This window comes from Coregonus clupeaformis, chromosome 35 (genome assembly GCF_020615455.1).
Source record: "Coregonus clupeaformis isolate EN_2021a chromosome 35, ASM2061545v1, whole genome shotgun sequence".
NCBI lineage: Eukaryota > Metazoa > Chordata > Actinopteri > Salmoniformes > Salmonidae > Coregonus > Coregonus clupeaformis.
Genome location: NC_059226.1, coordinates 11,304,493 through 11,326,578, shown reverse-complemented (window position 1 = coordinate 11,326,578; position 22,086 = coordinate 11,304,493). Strand labels below are relative to the sequence as shown.

At 42.6% G+C, this 22,086-nt stretch overlaps 1 protein-coding gene across 1 annotated transcript in view; it reads left to right on the top strand.

Annotated features, from left to right (window-relative positions):
• Nucleotides 1–22,086, top strand: part of LOC121551688 (corticotropin-releasing factor receptor 1) — a 163,378-nt gene that overhangs the window by 29,290 nt on the left and 112,002 nt on the right. Inside the window, exon 2 of the mRNA XM_041864405.1 lies at nucleotides 15,027–15,114. Coding sequence (XP_041720339.1) covers nucleotides 15,027–15,114 — 88 coding nt within the window. The remainder of the gene's footprint in view (nucleotides 1–15,026; nucleotides 15,115–22,086) is intronic.

The following is a 22,086-nucleotide window of genomic DNA, read 5'->3' as shown; positions in this document are numbered from 1 at the left end:
CATTTAAAAATGTCAACTTTAATCAAGCTTAATGTAGTGGAAGCAATTTAAAGTATTCATAGCTATGGGTCGTATTGCACATTAATGAATGTCAATATAATTAAATTGAGTCTCCGCCATATTAACTTAGTGCCACAACTATAGTGCCATACTAATAAGGTGTCTCTGATACCACTGAAGAAATCGTCGCTCTTGTACTCCTTGAAGTGGAGGATCACAAATGGGCATGTTACAAGTGAACACAACACACATACAGCCACAAACACCAACGCAGTATACGGAGATACTAGAAAACATTAAGAGCACCTTCCTAATATTGAATTGCCTTTTGCCCTCAGAACAGCCTCAATTCATCGGGGCAAGGACTCTACAAGGTGTCGAAAGCGTTCCACAGGGATGCTGGCCCCATGTTGACTCCAATGCGTCCCACAGTTGTGTCAAGTTGGCTAGATGTCCTTTGGGTGGTGGACCATTCTTGATACACACAGAAAACTGTTGAGCATGAAAAACCCAGCAGCATTGCAGTTCGTACCACAAACCAGTGCCCCTGGCACCTAGTACCATACCCAGGTCAAAGGCACTTAAATCTTTTGTCTTGCCCATTAATCCTCTGAATGGCACACATACACAATCCATGTCTCAATTGTCTCAAGGCTTAAAAATCCTTCTTTAACCTGTCTCCTCCCCTTCATCTACACTAATTGAAGTGGATTTAACAAGTGACATCAATAAGGGATTATAGCTTTCACCTGGATTCACCTGGTCAGTCTATGTCATGGAAAGAGCAGGTGTTCTTAATGTTTTGTATACTCAGTGTATATCTCCCATCAAGAAATTATTCAAATAGATTGAATGAGGACAAGTATATTATAGAAGAAGTCAATTGAAGTTGCATTATAATGTCTCACGTGTCAATGGAGAGTGAGTTAATGAAGAGCATGCGTTCTACAGACTCATGCCATACACACTTTGCGTGGGTTGTATCTCTCACACATCACTACTGTCTAAAACACACAAGCGCGTGTGCGCACACACACACACAGAGAGAGAGAGAGAAAGAGAGAGCACTACTGCAGCAGCCAGCGATGCTCCCAAACACATTCATTATGGCAGGGGGGAAATTAAGAGCAATTCGCTCACCCCATCCATTTGAAGTATAAATAAGTAATGTGCTAGCCGCTTAGCGTGAGGGAGTTCAATCATATTATATACTGTATCTTGAATGTGTGTGTTGATAAAAAAAAAGATATGACATATTTCCCCAGAAGAGATCGGTTAAGTGTGTGTGTGTGTGTTTGAATATGTGTTTGTGTGTTTATGTGTGTTTATGTGTTTGTGTTTATGTGTTTGTTTGGCTCTCATTAGCTGCAGCACAAGCATTTCATTTAGCAAGCACTTACCCATCACTCTTTATAAAGCAATACAGACATTGCCCTTGGTAACATCATCTTCCCATGTGTAAAGTTGATTGCATTGTTAAAAACGATTGTTTTTCTCTTGTTACTAACTTGACCTAACATTTCAAATTCCACCCTTAATTCAGTTGTCAAGCTAAATCCTGGCACAAGGACAGACAGAAAGGAGCAATGGAATGATTGTGGGTAGTGTGAAGTTCAGGACATACTGTTTTTCCAGACTGGGTCATCCAATCAGAGAGAGACTGTAGCTGCTTGAAATTATTGATAATGCTCTTAATTATTTTGCCTGACCAATTGGGTGAAAATATTTGGATGATGCTTGTGGTATTTGTTGTTTTTGTCATTATATCACATAGCATGATGGAGGATTAGTTTTCTGTGATGTATTAAGACATTTTAATACACATAATAATCATTTAGTGGTTTAGTGTGCTAATACAATGTTAATACATTAGTATCTCTCTTTAACATCCACTCCACTTTCTGTTGGCCTCTGTAGCATTTTGGGCCTCACAGGCACACACAGAGCTGACTCTCGCCTCTGGGGGGAGGGGTTTGTTGAAACCAACAAGAAAAACAGTTCTTTCTCAGAATAATTTCAGCCTTCCTCGAACCTGAGAGTTAAGGGGATCATGTCAGTGCGTAATGCTGTCTCATGTTTGGGGGCTCAGGGGTTAGGGGTTGTTAGTCAGGGTTAGTGGAAGAACAACAAGCCCTGGATCTCAGTCTGTCCAAAGCAGGGATCATCTCCACTCTATTTGTATTATCCAACCCTATTTTTCTTAGAACCAACCCGCCAAACAGCCAGCCAGGCACTGTATCATAACACCGATGGTTGTCGTTGTTGACCGTAGTCAGCTGCAGTGAACCCATTCTTACTACATGCTCCAGCCCCTGGCTCCATATATGTGTCTGTGTGCCATTAAAGCCTCTTGTTTCGCAGCCTCTCCAAGATGGAGTTGGGCCAATAGTGGTGGAAGGGGATGAGAATTGAGAGCGTGAGGACAGCATTGCCATTTGTAAGGGCCCAGCGTAAATATTACATGTTGTCGGTGCCTGGTACCTATTGTTAGACCTGGATTATCAATTTTACAGCCGGCTTCAGCTGCTGCTCCTGCTGGTGTACTCAGACAACCCCCTGTGTGTGGCTCAGTCAGTGACCACAGACACGCGGGAACAGACACACACATACACGGACACGCATGCACACAGACATGCACACACACACAGTAACTCTCTCCAATACACACACACACATGCATGCATTATCTAATTGAAGAGGATTTTATGAGGTGCCATTCAACTCGCATGGAAAGGCTCCTGGCAAGGCATGTAGAACCCTGTCTGAAACTTTGGGTTAGGCAATAATGGTCTTATTATAAACATGAGTTGCATCATGGTTGTGCAATGCTAATGCCATTTTATGTAGTGCAATGTCAATACCATGTGCCTTGTTAGTATATAATGAGGACCAATGTGAATCGCACAACCAGGTAGTTGGGATAAACTCATATTATTTGTCTCGACTTAAACCAAGAGTCGAAGAATCTCTCCCCTGAAATCAGGGACCAAACATGGTACCAAATGCACTTGCCTTCCAGTGTTGTCCCATTGTTTTCTGGATTTACCATCAAAGGTTTCTGGGAAGTAGGAGACCCAGGAATCACGCTGAGAACCCTGGGAGAGAGTCATGGGTTTCCGTGGTGCAGCGCTGTGCGGAGAGGGAGGGATTTCAGGCACTTGACTTCTCTACCCCAGCGGTTGTTCAGGCAGCTTAGAGCTTTGATACTCTGCCCAGACTGAATCACTTTCTTTTTTTCAAAACCTGTATCTGTATACACTCCCTATATTGTGTGGTCAGGTATTATATTTGTAGAACCCTGTATTGTGTGGGACCTTGAATATTTTGTCGGGTTTTGATAAAGCCACAGAGTGATATCATGTTTGCACAGACAGTCAGAGACTGTAAGGGGATCAGTGGTGGATACAGGAGTGAAGATTGCCTCTCCGGGTGTTCTTTCATGTCCTGATTGGCTGATTAAAAGGATGTGACTTGGGCATGAACCTGGCTTCACTCACCACACAGGTGCATTGCTGATTGGTTATTACATTTACATTTCAGTCATTTAGCAGACGCTCTTATCCAGAGCGACTTACTGTTAGTGAGTGCATACATATCTTTTTTTCATACTGGCCCCCCTTGGGGAACAAACCCACAACCCTGGCGCTGCAAACGCCATGCTCTACCAACTGAGCTACATCCCTGCCGGCCATTCCCTCCCCTACCCTGGACGAATTGTGCGCCACCCCATGGGTCTCCCGGTTGCGGCTAGCTACGAAAGAGCCTGGATTCGAACCAGGATCTCTAGTGGCACAGCTAGCACTGCAATGCAGTGCCTTAGACCACTGCGCCACTCGGGAGACATTATGAGTGCCATGACCTGAGCTGTAAAGGAAGCCGGGGCTCAAATCCTCCTTTATATTCAAATTAAGATACAATACTGGCTTTGGTCAGATTCTACCCCTTTCTGCCCAAAGTGTACACTTGTACATGAATCCCACTCATGAAAAACAACGTTGTGGCAGTCACTCTGCCTTTATTGAAGGCCTGCTGCCAGCCAGTGTATCAGATTTTTATTTTATTTATTTTTATTTAACCTTTATTTAACCAGGTAAGCCAGTTGAGAACAAGTTCTCATTTACAACTGCGACCTGGCCAAGATAAAGCAAAGCAGTGCGATAAAAACAACAACACAGAGTTACATATGGGGTAAACAAAACATAAAGTCAAAAATACAACAGAAAATATATATACAGTGTGTGCGAATGTAGTAAGTTATGGAGGTAAGGAAATAAATAGGCCATAGTGCAAAATAGTTACAATTTCGTATAATTGATGTTAAAGCCAGTTGGGCCAGTGTTATCTGGTGAACTCCATTAGACAGATAGTCAGGTAGCCGTCCTGGCACCAATACAATCCACTTTCAGTCACAGTCAAAAGGAACTCGATAGAAGATCAAAAGCCATTTCCCTGTTCACCCCTTTTATCTTAGCAATTGCATTTTGACACATACATTTCCATTATTGAAGACTATTGATATTGAATGTTTTCTGAAGCATCAATGTATGTCTTATGCAGGGTTTATAAAGGCTTCATTAAGACAAAAGTTGAAGTTTGTTTAAAGTGGAACCAAGAAGAATAGGTAATCACATGCACTGACTATGGACAGTCAGAATTAGATTTAGTTTCAACCCTTCTGGCAAATGCAGAATGGGAGCAGGGCTATGGTGGCCTGCTGTAATACCCTGTATTGTTCATTGTTTACAATTTTAGGCTAGGCTAAGCTGTCAGGGGATTTGCTCATAAAATGACTACTCTGCTCTGCTGCCAGTACAATCGTGCCTACAAAATGTTTTCTATTGTTCTAGTTCTATTTTTATTGCTTTGTGTAAGTTGATTTGACCCTTCTCTGTAGATATTCTGTTGACTAAACCACAGTATTCAGTATTCACACACAGTCTTTTTACACTTGAACAGACCCTCACTCGTTTCACCCCCTGTCTGCAATAAGAAAACGGCAGAACAGTCAAAGACGGCAGGACAGGACAGGGCACACCATGTGGTTGTGGCTAATAGAACGCCCAAATAAAACTCCCCTAAATGATGATGTGCAACAGTACCATAACTTAGTCAGGGTCAGTTGAAACCCAACTTTGCCTGACGCTTGATCAAGGAACAGAATTGGTACACTCAGTAAAACAGTCCATCATGAGGGATACAACTATAAACAATGGTATCTCACACAGGCTTTCCAAAGCCTGTGAGAAAGCTATCCCTGCTAGCACATTTGGTTCCTTGGAAGTTGTGGGAACGTATGTTTTTGGTTTCACATTGGTTGTGGGAACGAAGCCATACAGTATGTTTCCTGACCAGTAAAACTGAACGTTTTTTAAATGTTCTGAGAACAGAAGTGAACATTTTGCCTGTTCTGGGAACGTTTCTTTTTAGGTTGCAGGCAGGTTCTGAGAAAGTTTTACTCTGGTTCCTTGAACGTTTTTATGGGAACAGAAATTATAGGTTATTTGGAGGTTTTTGAATAACTTCCTTAAACTTTCAATGAATGTTTCAATAAGGCTTTTAATAACACTGATAGTTTATTTTGGGTTCACTTTTTTGAACTCCAAGCACAAATAGGACACATGGAAATTCATTTCCTTAGGCATTAGTCATGCAAACACATTTATTTTTTATTGTGACTCAGCATCAGTGAGATGCAAACCTATTATCTTCTGTTCTCTATACATGGAATTAGTCCACTGCACCACCAGGATGGAGCTAGCATGCCATGTTTTTTTACACATACAAAGCTGTTCATTTTAGTCTATTCAAACAGACCCCATTTCAAAGGAAGCTAGCACTCATTAAGACCAACACACCTGAACACACTTAACAAGATAAAGGATAGAGAGAGTTTTGTTGATGCTTTAATAACATTATTCGAACGTTCTCTGAACGTTACTAAAGTTTTCTCGTGGTTTTTATGGAAAGTTTTCTTAACGTTCTCGGAACCATTTGAAAACATTACTTTAAATATAATTATGAGGAAACCTGTAGGAAACATTATGCTGAAGTACTGAAATTCCCAAAGAAGAACGTTGTTTCTTAACATTCTTGGAACAATTTGAGAACATGACTTAAATACAACCATGAGGAAACCTGTAGGAAACATTATGCTGAAGTACTGACATTCCCACAGTAGAACATTGGTTCTTAACACTCTCAGAACTATTTGAGAATGTTCCCGATTTTACATTCCTAGAACATTACCAAAATTGAAATGAAATGTAACCATGTTGGAACTTTTAGGAAACGTTCTGTTAAAGTAATGAAATACCAAGATTTAGTTTTTGTTTTGTCAAGTTACTTAAATGTGCTGAGAATGTTTCAAAGCCAAGCAACTATCCTGCACCATTCCCATAAAGTTGTGGAAAGGTTGTATGCAAAATAACCATAGGACAACCACACTCTCACCAAGCTTTAAGAAACATATGGTTCTCAGAATGTTATTTGTATTTGTAAACTTCTCAGCCCGTGGCGTGTGACAGTTATTTTTGTGATAGCTTTTAGGTTGGCATATAGGCTCCATTTTCCCATAGTGTGCAGTCAGTTTCGCTGGAGTGAACCAGAGCGAATCACATGAAGTCAGAGGTGACAACATACATGTCTCTGCTGGACACACCACCTATAGGTTATGAGTTGAACTCCCCTATGCCTACTCCTCTGTTCTGCTCTGTTGAAAAACTGACTGAGGGCAGAAGGCTGGCTCCCTGTGTTTTCCTTCCTCTCCTCTCCACTCTGCACTGTAGTACTCACTCTGGGCTATGTGTAACTCAGATGTTTGTTGGGTGAGTGTGTGAGTGTGTGTGTGTGGGGCGGGGGGTTTGTGCGTGTGGTTGTGCGTGCGTTCGTGCCAGGGGTTGTAACCCAAATTATTTCCGTTCTGTTCCACTGTTCCAACCAGCAAAAATAAAGTTCTGAACTGGTTCTAACCAAAAAAAGTACCAGTTTATATCGTTCCTTTCTGTTCCTTTTTTAACCTGTGAAATCAACCGTTTTTTACATTTAGCTCATTAAATTGCTTCACCTATCAGTACGGATAGAGCAGGCAAGCTAGTTGTTTACATGCGTGATGGACATATAAGTGTAGCCTATTTTGTGGGTTGGGAGAAAGCGAGAGAGGGTTGAGAAGGAGGCTTAAAGTGCTGGGCATCTTGTTATGACATGCATTCTCTGAATTAGAACCACAGAATTATACCTAGGAGGAGCGGCTTCTATAGAGGAACTTTAAATGTCCTTTGAGCTAGCTAGCTAGCTAGCTAACAAGCTTGTGTGTGCAGAGCGGCACCAGAATTAAAAACAAGTCTTACCTTTTTGTAGTTAATAAATCCAACGTGAAACGTGATAACTAGGCCTATAGTATCCTTAACTAGCTTTGAAAAAGTTAATCCATTCTTCTCTAGCTAATTTAAAATCTCTTTCCCTATCTTCTGAATCACGCTTGTAACGTCAGTACAGTAGCCTATGCTTCGGAGTGGGGAGGGGCAGGTAGCCTAAACATGCACAAACACAGGCAAAGATTATTTATTTTTTGAGTGATTCTCAGATCTGTTTCTGATTCAGCAAAAATCCCCTCTGCGACGAGTTCCTTTCTCAGGCTTTTGATATTATGAGTGGAGACTTCCCATTCAATGAGTGGAGACTTCCCATTCAAGCAGATTTTTTAAAATCAAAAGGCAGCAGATAAATATTGCACCTTTAAATTGCCAACTGCAATTTTTCTCATATTCTTCCATATCCTTGTCTGTACATAATGCCCTGAATCTATTCTACAACACCCAGAAATCTGCCCCTTTTATTCTCTGTATCTGTCACGAACGCTGGAGGAAGTGGACCAATGCGCAGCGTGATGAGTGAACATACTTATTTATTAGAGAACAAAACAACAAACGATACGAAACGTGAAGTCCTACGGTTACACAAACCAAACGGAACAAGATCCCACAATACACTACTGCCAAACGGCTGCCTAAGTATGGTTCCCAATCAGAGACAACAAGCAACAGCTTATTCACGTTGCCTCTGATTGAGAACCACCCCGGCCAACATAGCTACACATGAACTAGAACTTAAACACAGAACACAAACACATAGAAAATACACACCTTGGCTCAACATAACAGAGTCCCAGAGCCAGGGCGTGACAGTATCCAACGCACTAGAAGACCAGTTCTTAAAGCCTTTAGCCGTATCCTTATTCTAGTCCTCCTCTGTTCCTCTGGTGATGTAGAGGTTAACCCAGGCCCTGCAGCCCCCAGTATCACTCCTACTCCCCAGGCGCTATCATTTGTTGACTTCTGTAACCGTAAAAGCCTTGGCTTTTTGCATGTTAACATCAGCAGCCTCCTTCCTAAGTTTGAGTTATTCACTGCGTTAGCACACTCCGCCAACCCTGATGTTCTAGCAGTGTCTGAATCCTGGCTTAGGAAGGCCACCAAAAATTCAGAAATGTCCATCCCCAACTACAACATTTTCCATCTAGATAGAACTGCCAAAGGGGGTGGAGTTGCAATCTACTGTAGAGATAACCTGCAGAGCTCTATCATACTATCCAGGTCTGTGCCCAAACAGTTTGAGCTCCTACTTCTAAAAATCCACCTTTCCAGAAATAAGTCTCTCACTGTTGCCGCTTGCTACAGACCCCCCTCAGCCCCCAGCTGTGCCCTGGACACCATATGTGAATTGATTGCCCCCCATCTATCCTCAGAGTTCGTACTGCTTGGTGACCTAAACTGGGATATGCTTAACACCCCGGCCATCCTACAATCCAAACTAGATGTCCTCAATCTCATACAAATTATCAAGGAACCTACCAGGTACAACCCTAAATCTGTAAACATGGGCACCCTCATAGATATCATCCTGACTAACTTACCCTCTAAATACACCTCCGCTGTCTTCAACCAGGATCTCAGCGATCACTGCCTTATTGCCTGCGTCCGTAATGGCTCCGCGGTCAAACGACCACCCCTCATCACTGTCAAAACGCTCTCTAAAACACTTTAGCGAGCAGGCCTTCCTAATTGACCTGGCCCAGGTATCCTGGATGTATATCGATCTCATTCCGTCAGTAGAGGATGCCTGGTTGTTCTTTAAAAGTGCTTTCCTCTCAATCTTAAATAAGCATGCCCCATTAAAAAAATTCAGAACTAAGAATAGATATAGCCCCTGTTTCTCCTCAGACTTGACTGCCCTTGACCAGCACAAAAACATCCTGTGGCGTACTGCATTAGCATCGAATAGCCCCCGCGATATGCAACTTTTCAGGGAAGTTAGGAACCAATATACAAAAGCAGTTAGGAAAGCAAAGGCTAGCTTTTTCAAACAGAAATTTACATCATGTAGCACTAACTCCATAAAGTCCATGGAGAATAAGAGCACCTCCTCCCAGCTGCCCACAGCACTGAGGCTAGGAAACACTATCACCACCAATAAATCTACAATAATCGAGAATTTCAACAAGCATTTTGCTACGCCTGGTTCACCAACTACTTCTCAGATAGAGTTCAATGTGTCAAATCAGAGGGCCTGTTGTCTGGACCTATGGCAGTCTCTATGGAGGTGCCACAGGGTTCAATTCTCGGGCCAACTCTTTTCTCAATGATGTCGCTCTTGCTGCTGGTGACTCTCAGATCCACCTCTATGCAGACGACACCATTTTGTATACATCTGGCTCTTCATTGGACACTGTGTTAACAAACCTCCAAACGAGCTTCAATGCCATACAACACTCCAACTGCTCTTAAACACTAGTAAAACTAAATGCATGCTCTTCAATCGAACACTGCTGGCACCCGCCCCCCCGACTAGAATCATTACTCTCTGACCTAGAGTATGTGGACAACTACAAATACCTAGGTGTCTGGTTAGACTGTAAACTATCCTTCCAGACTCACATTAAGCATCTCCAATCCAAAGTTAAATCTAGAATCGGCTTCCTATTTCGCAACAAAGCCTCCTTCACTCATGCTGCCAAACATGTACTCGTTAAACTGACTATCCTACCGATCCTTGACTTCGGCGATGTCATTTACAAAATAGCCTCCAACACTCTACTCAGCAAATTGGGTGTAGTCTATCACAGTGCCATCCGTTTTGTCACCAAAGCCCCATATACTACCCACCACTGTGACCTGTACGCTCTTGCTGGCTAGTCCTCACTACATATTCGTCGCCAAACCCACTGGCTCCAGGTCATCTATAAATCACTGCTAGGCAAATCCCTGCCTTATCTTAGTTCATTGGTCACCATAGCAACACCCACCTGTAGTATGCGCTCCAGCAGGTATATCTCACTGGTCATCCCCAAAGCCAACACCTCCTTTGGCCGCCATTCCTTCCAGTTCTCTGCTGCCAATGACTGGAATGAACTGCAAAAATCTCTGAAGCTGGAGCCTCTTATCTCCCTCACTAACTTTAAGCATCAGTTGTCAGAGCACCTTACCGATCACTGCACCTGTACACAGCCCATCTGAAATTAGCCTACCCAACTACCTCATCCCCATATTGTTATTTATTTTGCTCATTTGCACCCCAGTATCTCTATTTGCACATCATCTCTTGCTTGTCATTATTTTGCACTATGGCCTATGTATTGCCTTACCTCCATAACTTGCTACATTTGCACATACTGTATATATATGTTCTGTTGTATTTTTGACTTTATGTTTTGTTTACACCATATTTAACTCTGTGTTGTTGTTTTTTATCGCACTGCTTTGCTTTATCTTGGCCAGGTTGCAGTTGTAAATGAGAACTTGTTCTCAACTGGTTTACCTGGTTAAATAAAGGTGAAATAAAAATTTGGTTTCTCCCATTCTTATCTGCAGATCCTCTCAAGCTAATCAGGTTGGATGGGGAGTGTTGCTGCACAACTATTTTCAGGTCTCTCCAGAGATGTTCGATCGGGTTCTAGTCCGGGCTCTGGCTGGGCCACTCAAGGACATTCAGAGACCTGTCCAAAAGCCACTCCTGCGTTGTCTTGGCTGTGTGCTTAGGGTCGTTGTCCTGTTGGAAGGTGAACCTTCGCCCCAGTCTGAGGTCCTGAAAGCTCTGGAGCATGTTTTCATCAAGAATCTCTCTGTACTTTGCTCCGTTCATCTTTGCCTCGATCCTGACTAGTCTCCCAGTCCCTGACGCTGAAAAACATCCCCACAGCATGATGCTGCCACCACCATGCTTCACCGTAGGGATGGTGCCAGGTTTCCTCCAGATTTGACGCTTGGCATTCAGGCCAAAGAGTTCAATCTTGGTTTCATCAGACCAGATAATCTTGTTTCCCATGGTCTGAGAGTCTTTAGGTGCCTTTTGGCAAACTCCAAGCTGGCTGTCATGTGCCTTTTACTGAGGAGTGGCTTCCGTCTGGCCACTCTACCATAAAGGCTTGATTGGTGGAGTGCTGCAGAGATGGTTGTCCTTCTGGAATGTTCTCCCATCTCCACAGAGGAACTTTAGAGCTCTGTCAGAGTGACCATCGGGTTCTTGGTCACCTCCCTGACCAAGGCCCTTCTCCCCGATTGCTCAGTTTGGCCAGGCGGCCAGCTCTAGGAAGTCTTGGTGGTTCCAAACTTCTTCCATTTAAGAATGATGGAGGCTACTGTGTTCTTGGGGACCTTCAATGCTGCAGACATTTTTTGGTACCCTTCCCCAGATCTTGGTTTTCGCTCTGACATGCACTGTCAACTGTGGGACCTTATATAGACAGGTGTGTGCCTTTCCAAATCATGTCCAATCAATTTAATTTACCACAGGTGGACTCCAATCAAGTTGTAGAAACATCCTAAGGATGATCAATGGAAACAGGATGCACCTGACCTCAATTTTGTGTCTCATAGCAAAGGGTCTGAATACTTATGTAAATAAAGTATTTCTGTCATTATTTAAAAATAAATTGCAAACATTTCTAAAAACCTGTTTTTGCTTCGTCATTATGGGGTATTGTGTGTAGATTGCTGAGGATTTTTATTTCTTTAATCCATTTTAGAATAAGGCTGTAACGTAACAAAATGTGGAAATAGTCAAGGGGTCTGAATACTTTCCTAAGGCACTGTATCTCCATGCCAACCTGCCCATGACCACGAGATATACCGTATCTCTGTGCTAACGCAAGGCTTTGGGGAGATTTACTTCACACTGTGCCACAGTGAGGTCTGTCGTAAAATAGAAAAGATACAAAATCTCTCTCTCTCTCTCTCTCTCTCTCTCTCTCTCTCTCTCTCTCTCTCTCTCTCTCTCTCTCTCTCTCTCTCTCTCTCTCCACCCCAAACTGTATTGTGTTGGGCTTTGGGCGGAAACTTAAGACTGTTAGCGTGCCTCTGGATCCAATTCTGAATAAAGGATAAAGAAGGACTAGGGATCTATAGGTACTAGAATGATTTGGGATTTAGGGACAACAAAGACTACAAAGTCCCCACTATTTTGTCACCCTTACTTTTCATTATTTTTACCAACCATGCACTTTTTCAAATGGGTTATGAAGTGGGCATTACTTAGCACAGAAGTGTTATGCTTGGTAAGATATTCCTCATGTGTGAAAGATACCTGCTGTGCATCATCTTCACACCACATGGCTGTGTCTGAATGAGTTGAGTAAATTTAATGAATTGATGTTGTACTGTATTGGCCAGCTGCAGTGATGATATGTGGTGATTATGCGGCATTAGAGTGCATTACTGTAGAACCACGGCTAAGATGTTGCTCAACATGCTAATTATGTGAAAGTCAGTCATAAGAAGCACTTTTCATGAACGTATGCTTGTGATTGCACTATCAAGGCTGACACAATTTTAGTGAAGATTGATTGGTCAAATATTCTACCAGCTTATTACTATGGAAGACTGCATACAGTGGAACTACATTTCTTAGAAAATTACCATGGAAAAGCAACCGGTTTTATCAGACAGTTCCACTACTATCCACCGCAGAATAGTAATTTAACACTTGGGAAAGATTCCACGTCTTGCTCATCCTGTGTTTAAACTGAAGGTTGTGCCAGCACCATTTTGTTGTGATAATGAATCACAGTTAAGAGACAGAGCATATAAGAAGAGCTCCCTGAGAGGATAAAGAATGGTTTCAAGTGCAGCTCCTTGTGTCTCACTCTGAGTTCTGAATTCTTCTTCCATCAACAAGAACACCAGCAAAGCAAACAAGCACTAATGTGCTTCAGCAGTTGAGGCTATTTTGAGTGTACTGGCTCTAGCACTACGGCAGACCAGGGTCCTGTGTGTGTTTTTCATTTTTTATGTTTTCTTCTTGCTTCTTCTTCTCTTCACTGATTATTGCGTTCCAAATTTAACACATTACGAAATGTAGGTCACAAATCAATTTAGAGTGTCTCGTGTCGGAAACCTCAGAGGAGGAATGGGGGTGAGGAGGAGGGGAGCGGGGTCTTAGATTAACTTCCCCCTCTTCTCCTCTTCTCTGTGTGGGTACTGAAATAACTTTTTCCCGGATGAAGGGCCTCAGGCAGGACCTGCTGTGCTTTGCTAGGAGCCTGTGGTGCTAGTGGCTCTTCACACGCGACCGACCACAGAATGAATGGGCGGTTTGGGTTTATGAAATATGGCCTGCATGGGTTTCATTTAGCCATCCTTGCAACAGGTTGAAGAACTGTAAATTGTATTCCCCCAACAATTTGGCTCGCAAGTCATTTTATTTGCACCCCCCCACCCCCAAAGTGATTTCTAAAGTATTCCCACGCATAATAGAGATACAGGTAACTTCCAAAATAAAGGAATCACCAACATACAGTGTCTTAATAGAACATTGGGCCACCACAAGCCAGAACAGCGCACCTCGGCAAGTGTCTGGAACTCTATTGAAGGCATGTGTCACCATTCTTCCATGGGAAATTCCATCATTTGGTGTTTTGTTGATGGTGGTGGAAAATGCTGTCTCATGCGCCGCTCCAGAATCTCCCATAAGTGTTCAATTGGGTTGACATCTGGTGACTGAGACGGCCATTGCATAGGGTGTATATCGTTTTCATGCTCATCAAACCATTCAGTGACCACTCGTGCCTTGTGGATGGGGCCATTGTCATCCTATGGGGGCATAGCTATGGTAACCCAAATAATGGCCTGCCCAGCATTTGTATGTATGACCCTAAGCATAATGGGATGTTAATTGCTTAATTAACTCAGGAACCACACCTGTGTGGAAGCACCTGCTTTCAATATGCTCTGTAACTCTCGTTTACTCGTGTTTCCATTATTTTGGCATTTACCTGTATATGTGATTGTTTACAAATGTAAGCAAGGTTTAAAATTATTATGTTTTAGTCAAATATTATATCTGTTTGGTCTTCTTGCGGACAATTTGCAGTCTACATATTATTTGTAATTATGTTCCGGCCCCCAGACCATTCGCTCAAGTTGATGATTCCTGGCCTATAGGGATATTTATGTATCTACTGCATATGTTTCCCTAGGTATATAAATAGCCAGGGTATTCAGAAGGGAAAGGGTGCAATACATGGAAATATATTATTTACAGCCAACATGACAAGTTAATGCAATATGCATGCATAATTGACAAGTCTTGAAAGTTATAAGTCTGCAGGTTGTTCATTATACTGAACCCTTTAGGGAAATCATGTATATAAAAAACATTATCATGCCACAAATGTAAAATATGTGCATAAAACCAACATATAAAATGAATGCAGTATTTTATGATACTGAGACTGGGAGTATGTCTGATAGTCAATGAATTTGATACATTAACATACTTTTTTTATTCAGTGAACAGCATAGACGTGCACTATTGGGAACTTGGGGATATTTTCAGCCTTTTTGATAGGCTGACTGACACTAGACACTGGATTCAGTGTCTGCCTATGTTTCCCTCATCTCAAGTCGACAGTGAAATTCACATCAGTACTAAACGTATGTCATCTGTCTTTTAGATAACAATGGGTTTTACCCCAATTCCAGAACCAGACTGACTAGACTTGTTTTCCCTTTATTTATTTCTCTTTTCCTGTTCAGGTGTTGACCATCTGTGCTGTGGTGATCTCCGAGACAACGGCTGACCTGACCTGTGATACACTGCTCCTGCTGTCCACCAATCTCACTGGTGAGGCCTTCCTCCGATCGGCTAAGGACAGTTTTCTATGTGGGCGGGGAATATGGAGGAGGAACATATTTGATGGTCTATCATGTTAAATAGGGAGTTGAATCATTCTGAGTTTTTAACATCACTGAATAGGCACTGATGGAATATTGTACATAGGCAACAACAGTCATTTTTGGTCAGTCCACAGCATCAGTGGCAAACAGCAATGCAATTGGGCAAGAATGTGTTCACAATAGAAGTCCATGTGCATTTTGTAGTCCTAATCACCAATGATGACACAAAGCTTTCAAAAGTATTATTATTTTAAAGGGGGGCTGAACGCACTGATTCCGCATGAGTTTTTCTGCTGCTCATTAAGAAAATTAAGATTTGGGTCATGGATGTGGCTCAATGTGGGTGTGTTATGTTCACTATATCGTACCCTGGCACTTATTGTTGTCTGTCCCTATTGAGTCACATTAGCAAATGTTTTCCCTCAAAGTAATCTGAATTAATTAAGATAAATCAAGAAACCTGTAATTAACTTCAACGTTTTTGCCGAGGAGGTCTTAGTCACGCAATTTGACGTCTAGCTAAGGTGTTTGGAACGATTCAAGAACGGCGCCGGAGAAGATGGTTGCCGTTTTACAGCCCTCTAACCAATTGTACTATTATGTGTGTTTTTCCGCGTTATTTGTAATTGATTTTGTACATAATGTTTCTGCCATCATCTCTTATAACCAAAAAGAGCTTCTGGATATCAGGACAGCGATTACTCACCTCGTATTGGACGAAGATTTTTCTTCAACGAGGCGGCCGCGAAGGATATCCTACAGACACCCGACAAGGCCCAAATCCACGTCATTCGCATGAGGAATAGATGGAGATATCGTGGACGTAGGTCGGGGTGCCTTGTAAGGATCCGACGGCGAGCGAGTAAACTGCCGCTCCCATCAATCCTATTAGCCAATCTTCAATCATTGGAGAACAAATTGGATGACCTAAGATTACGGTTATCCTACCAACGGGACATTAAAAACTGTAATATCTTATGTTTCACCGAGTCGTGGCTGAACGACGACATGGATAACATACAGCTAGCGGGCTATACACTACATCGGCATGATAGAACGGCTGACTCCGGTAAGACAAGGGGTGGCGGTCTGTGTATATTTGTAAACAACAGCTGGTGCACAAAATCAAATACTAAGGAAGTCTCAAGGTTTTGCTCGCCTGAGGTAGAGTATCTTATGATAAGCTGTAGACCACACTATTTACCAAGAGAGTTTTCATCTATATTTTTCATAGCTGTCTATTTACCACCACAAACCAATGCTGGCATTAAGATTGCACTGAATGAGCTGTATAAGGCCATAAGTCAACAGGAAAACACTCATCCAGATGCAGTGCTCCTAGTGGCCGGGGACTTTAATGCAGGGAAACTTAAATCCGTTCTACCTAATTTCTACCAGCATGTTAAATGTGCAACCAGAGGAAAAAAAACTCTAGACCACCTTTACTCCACACACAGAGACGCATACAAAGCTCTCCCTCGCCCTCCATTTGGCAAATCTGACCATAACTCTATCCTCCTGATTCCTGCTTATAAGCAAAAACTAAAGCAGGAAGCACCAGTGACTCGGTTAATAAAAAAGTGGTCAGATGACGCAGATGCTAAGCTACAGGACTGTTTTACTAGCACAGACTGGAACATGTTCCGGGATTCTTCAGATAGCATTGAGGAGTACACCACATCAGTCACTGGCTTCATCAATAAGTGCATCGATGATGTCGTCCCCACAGTGACCGTACGTACATACCCCAACCAGAAGCCATGGATTACAGGAAACATCCGCACTGAGCTAAAGGGTAGAGCTGCCGCTTTCAAGGAGCGGGACTCTAACCCGGACGCTTATAAGAAATCCCGCTATGCCCTCTGACGAACCATCAAACAGGCAAAGAGTCAATACAGGACTAAGATTGAATCGTACTACACTGGCTCTGACGCTCGTCGGATGTGGCAGGGCTTGAAAACTATTACAGACTACAAAGGAAAGCACAGCCGCGAGCTGCCCAGTGACACAATACTTCCAGACGAGCTAAACCACTTCTATGCTCGCTTCGAGGCAAGCAACACTGAAGCATGCATGAGAGCACCAGCTGTTCTGGATGACTATGTGATCACGCTCTCTGTAGCCGATGTGAGTAAGACTTTTAAGCAAGTCAACATTCACAAGGCCGCAGGGCCAGACGGATTACCAGGACGTGTACTCTGAGCATGTGCTGACCAACTGGCAAGTGTCTTCACTGACATTTTCAACATGTCCCTGACTGAGTCTGTAATACCAACATGTTTCAAGCAGACCACCATAGTCCCCATGCCCAAGGACTCTAAGATAACCTGCCTAAATGACTACCGACCCGTAGCACTGACGTCTGTAGCCATGAAGTGCTTTGAAAGGCTGGTCATGGCTCACTACAAAAGCATTATCCCAGAAACCCTAGACCCACTCCAATTTGCATACCGCCCCAACAGATCCACAGATGATGCAATCTCTATTGCACTCCACACTGCCCTTTCCCACCTGGACAAGAGGAACACCTACGTGAGAATGCTATTCATTGACTACAGCTCAGCATTCAACACCATAGTGCCCTCAAAGCTCATCACTAAGCTAAGGATCCTGGGACTAAACACCTCCCTCTGCAACTGGATCCTGGACTTCCTGACGGGCCGTCCCCAGGTGGTAAGGGTAGGTAACAACACATCTGCCACACTGATCCTCAACACGGGGGCCCCTCAGGGGTGCGTGCTCAGTCCCCTCCTGTACTCCCTGTTCACCCATGACTGCATGGCCAGGCACGACTCCAACACCATCATTAAGTTTGCAGACGACACAACAGTGGTAGGCCTGATCAACGACAACGATGAGACAGCCTATAGGGAGGAGGTCAGAGACCTGGCCGTGTGGTGCCAGGATAACAACGTCTCCCTCAACGTGACCAAGACAAAGGAGATGATTGTGGACTACAGGAAAAAAAAGAGGACTGAGCACGCCCCCATTCTCATCGACTGGGCTGTTGTGGAACAGGTTGAGAGCTTCAAGTTCCTTGGTGTCCACATCACCAACAAACTATCATGGTCCAAACACACCAAGACAGTCGTCAAGAGGGCACGACAAAGCCTATTCCCCCTCAGGAGACTGAAAAGATTTGGCATGGGTCCTCAGATCCTCAAAAAATTCTATAGCTGCACCATCGAGAGCATCCTTACTGGTTGCATCACCGCCTGGTATGGCAACTGCTTGGCCTCCGACCGCAAGGCACTACAGAGGGTAGTGCGTACGGCCCAGTACATCACTGGGGCCAAGCTTCCTGCCATCCAGGACCTCTATACCAGGCGGTGTCAGAGGAAGGCCCTCAAAATTGTCAAAGACTCCAGCCACCCTAGTCATAGACTGTTCTCTCTGCTACCGCATGGCAAGCGGTACTGGTGTGCCAAGTCTAGGTCCAAAAGACTTCTCAACAGCTTCTACCCCCAAGCCATAATACTCCTGAACAGCTAATCATGGCTACCCGGACTATTTGCACTGCCCCCCCACCCCATCATTTTACGCTGCTGCTACTCTGTTAATTATTTATGCATAGTCACATAGTCACAACTCTACCCACATGTACATATTACTTCAACTACCTCAACTAGCCGGTGCCCCCGCACATTGACTCTGCACCGGTACCCCCCTGTATATATAGCCTCCCTACTGTTATTTTATTTTAGTTCTGCTCTTTTTTTCTCAACACTTTTTTTGTTGTTGTTTTATTTTTAAATGCACTGTTGGTTAAGGGCTGTAAGTAAGCATTTCACTGTAATGTCTGCACCTGTTGTATTCGGCGCATGTGGCCAATAAAATGTGATTTGATTTGATTTGATTTGGTGCAGTATTTCTCAAGTAAATTTTTTTGAATGAAAACTAGAAGTGCACTGCAGTATCGAGTCAGCTGCTACTACGCTCAAGACTGATTTGTGAGAACATGTCTACATCTTCAGGAAGCTGTCAAACTATCGTAAATAAAGCACAAGCTACACTCTGTTTATCAGTGCCCAAAATCACTAGCTAGTTCCATCTCTGTGGTTGTCAATAAAGCTAGCTAGTTGCTAGCAGGCAATTTGAGCAGAGAGGCCAAGTTAGCTAAATCAGCTTATCAAGTAAAAGCTTATCAAGTCACTGGCGAGTGGCAAAGTGCTTCGGTGCCGTTTCTCACTATCTATTACCAGAGTGTGTGTCTGTCTGGCAGTGTTTCATAGAGAATCATGTTACAAAACAGGTCGCGGTGTGACACAAGATGCTGGCAAATGGGTTTAGAATTTTTGAAAATTGAATAGTGGCAGTTGGGATGCATGTGCGCATTGTCTCGATTTGTAACTTTGCCCAAAACAGTGGCAGACTCGAGTGATCACTATCAAACACGTCAGCAAGTTGCTACTCAATATGTTCTTTCAACATAACATTGGCGACGTGTTGTCTTATGTAAACAAGTCTGAGGCACTCCATAATGTGGGCAGGTCTGTCTCACTGTCTGTAGGTTCTGTCGTATTATTGGATAGAGCGCAATCAGCGTAGCTGTTACGCCGAGCATGACAATTCGCCCTAGGCATTACCATCCCGTGTTTGTGGGCAAGTGGGCATGATCGAAATCAAAACCCAACCCTCGAATATCTACTAAATCTAGGAACATAACACCTTCCATAAATCTCGCTAAATCTCAGTTTTAGAAGATACTGACTTGATGACCATAATTATGCTATTTACACTTTGTAGTCCATTTTTACATTAGAATCAATGTTTCTGACTAATATCGATGCAACATAGGCCATTTCCAACCAGATAAATATATATAGAGAGCTATACAGTATACAGTAGCTTTGGTCAGAGAGCACTTCAGATAGACACTGAGATAGAAGTAGTTGTTGTGAGATGTACTCTTACCTCTGTCAGTAGTGCCATTCTTATTGTGCCCAGATGGTTCAATTGGCCCATCACTAATCGCAGTTCACCCTTCAGTTAAAAAGACATTGGATGTGACCATAGAGCTCTGGTCAAAGGGTGTGCATTACATTATAGAAGGAATAGGGTCAAAAGTAGTGCACTATAAAAGGAATAGGGTCAAAAGTAGTGCACTATAAAATGAATAGGGTCAAAAGTAGTGCATTATAAAATGAATAGGGTCAAAAGTAGTGCACTATAAAATGAATAGGGTCAAAATTAGTGCACTATAAAATGAATAGGGTCAAAAGTAGTGCACTATAAAATGAATAGGGTCAAAAGTAGTGCACTATAAAATGAATAGGGTCAAAAGTAGTGCACTATAAAATGAATAGGGTGCCATTTTGGACACAGGCATTGGCTGAAGTTGGCTTGACTACATTACAAAGGCGTGGCCAGGAGATTTCCATAGGCTGTGGGATCTTTTTGCATGAGCAGTTTATCAAGACTGTCTAATCATATGGGATGGTGGTGGGACTTTGAGTTGCACCTTGTTACCCTCAGTATTGATCTAGGAGTAGTCTGTGATGATTGCGGTCTCTTTTCCATAAGAATTAGCCTTCCCACCCTTCGCACCCCTCACTTTCACATCAAAGTCCACTCAAAAAGATTATGTGGAGCAGTTGCTCTGTGCTGTATGTGTGAACGCAGTGTGTTTGAGGACATGATTTGGTGGAGCTCAGATCTGATAAGATCTATGAGGGATTATCTCAAAGTTATCAGAGACTGCATGGGGAAGAGATGTCAGGATATTGAGCTCACTTCATAGGCCTGTCTTTATAGCGTCCTATGAGGGTTTGACTGACAAGATTCAAGACTCATTTGACCTGTAATGCAACAATAGTTTGACCTGTAGCACAAACCTTCAGACAGGTGTATAGTTGGCTACAAAGAGGGCCATGAAAGGTGAAGAGCTTTATCGTCGGAGCATCGAGGAAATCATGTCAAGCACATTATCTAGTCATGTCAAGGATGAAATCATCCATATCTCCCACTCACCATGATAGTGTTTAAAATGGGATTCAATGTGAATCTTTATCTCTATCATTTCTTTGATTCCCTTTTACCCAGTCAGTTAAAAGATGGTTACTGAGAAAGGATGCCAAATATATTTTCTCTACACTTCATCATACATTTTTATATGAAATTGACAGACAGCACAGAGGATAGGTTATTTTGTGTCTCTTTCAGAGGAAAATGTCTGAAATATTGCTGGATTTAGAGTTTACACAGAAGAAACTGGAACGTTTTCTTTCTTCAACTGTCATTCTCATGACATGAGGTCACCACCTTCTCCTAGAGGACTCTTGGGAAATCAACAATGAAAAAGTTCTGAGATGACACACAACGAACAGGAAGATAGTCTGCCCTGCCCACCTCTGTCAGCCATCTTGTTTTGAGGTATTTCTTCCTTCTCTTTTCAACTTCCACATGAAAGGAGAAAACGAAACTCAAGGATGGGCATAAATGACAAATTACAATGACAAAATACAACTCTAAAATACCCTAAAGACCAATGTATCAAAATAAAATATAACATACTTTTGCAAGGTGTTGTATTTAATTAAAATACATGTATTTTGTATTTTAAAATACAAAAATACCTTTGCAAGTAGCCGGCCGAAGAGCAACAACATTCTCAGTAACGGTTACAGAAACGTCTTACTTACTATGACTGTGATATGTTGTTGTTTATCTACCTTAGATGAATGCACTGTCACTCTGGATAAGAGTGTCTGCTAAATGACCAAAATGTAACGGTACAGTTGAAGTCGGAAGTTTACATACACCTTAGCCAAATACATTTAAACTCCGTTTTTCACAATTCTTGACATTTAATCCTAGTAAAAATTCCCTGTCTTAGGTCAGTTAGGATCACCACTTTATTTTAAGAATGTGAAATGTCAGAATAATAGTAGAGAGAATGATTTATTTCAGCTTTTGTTTC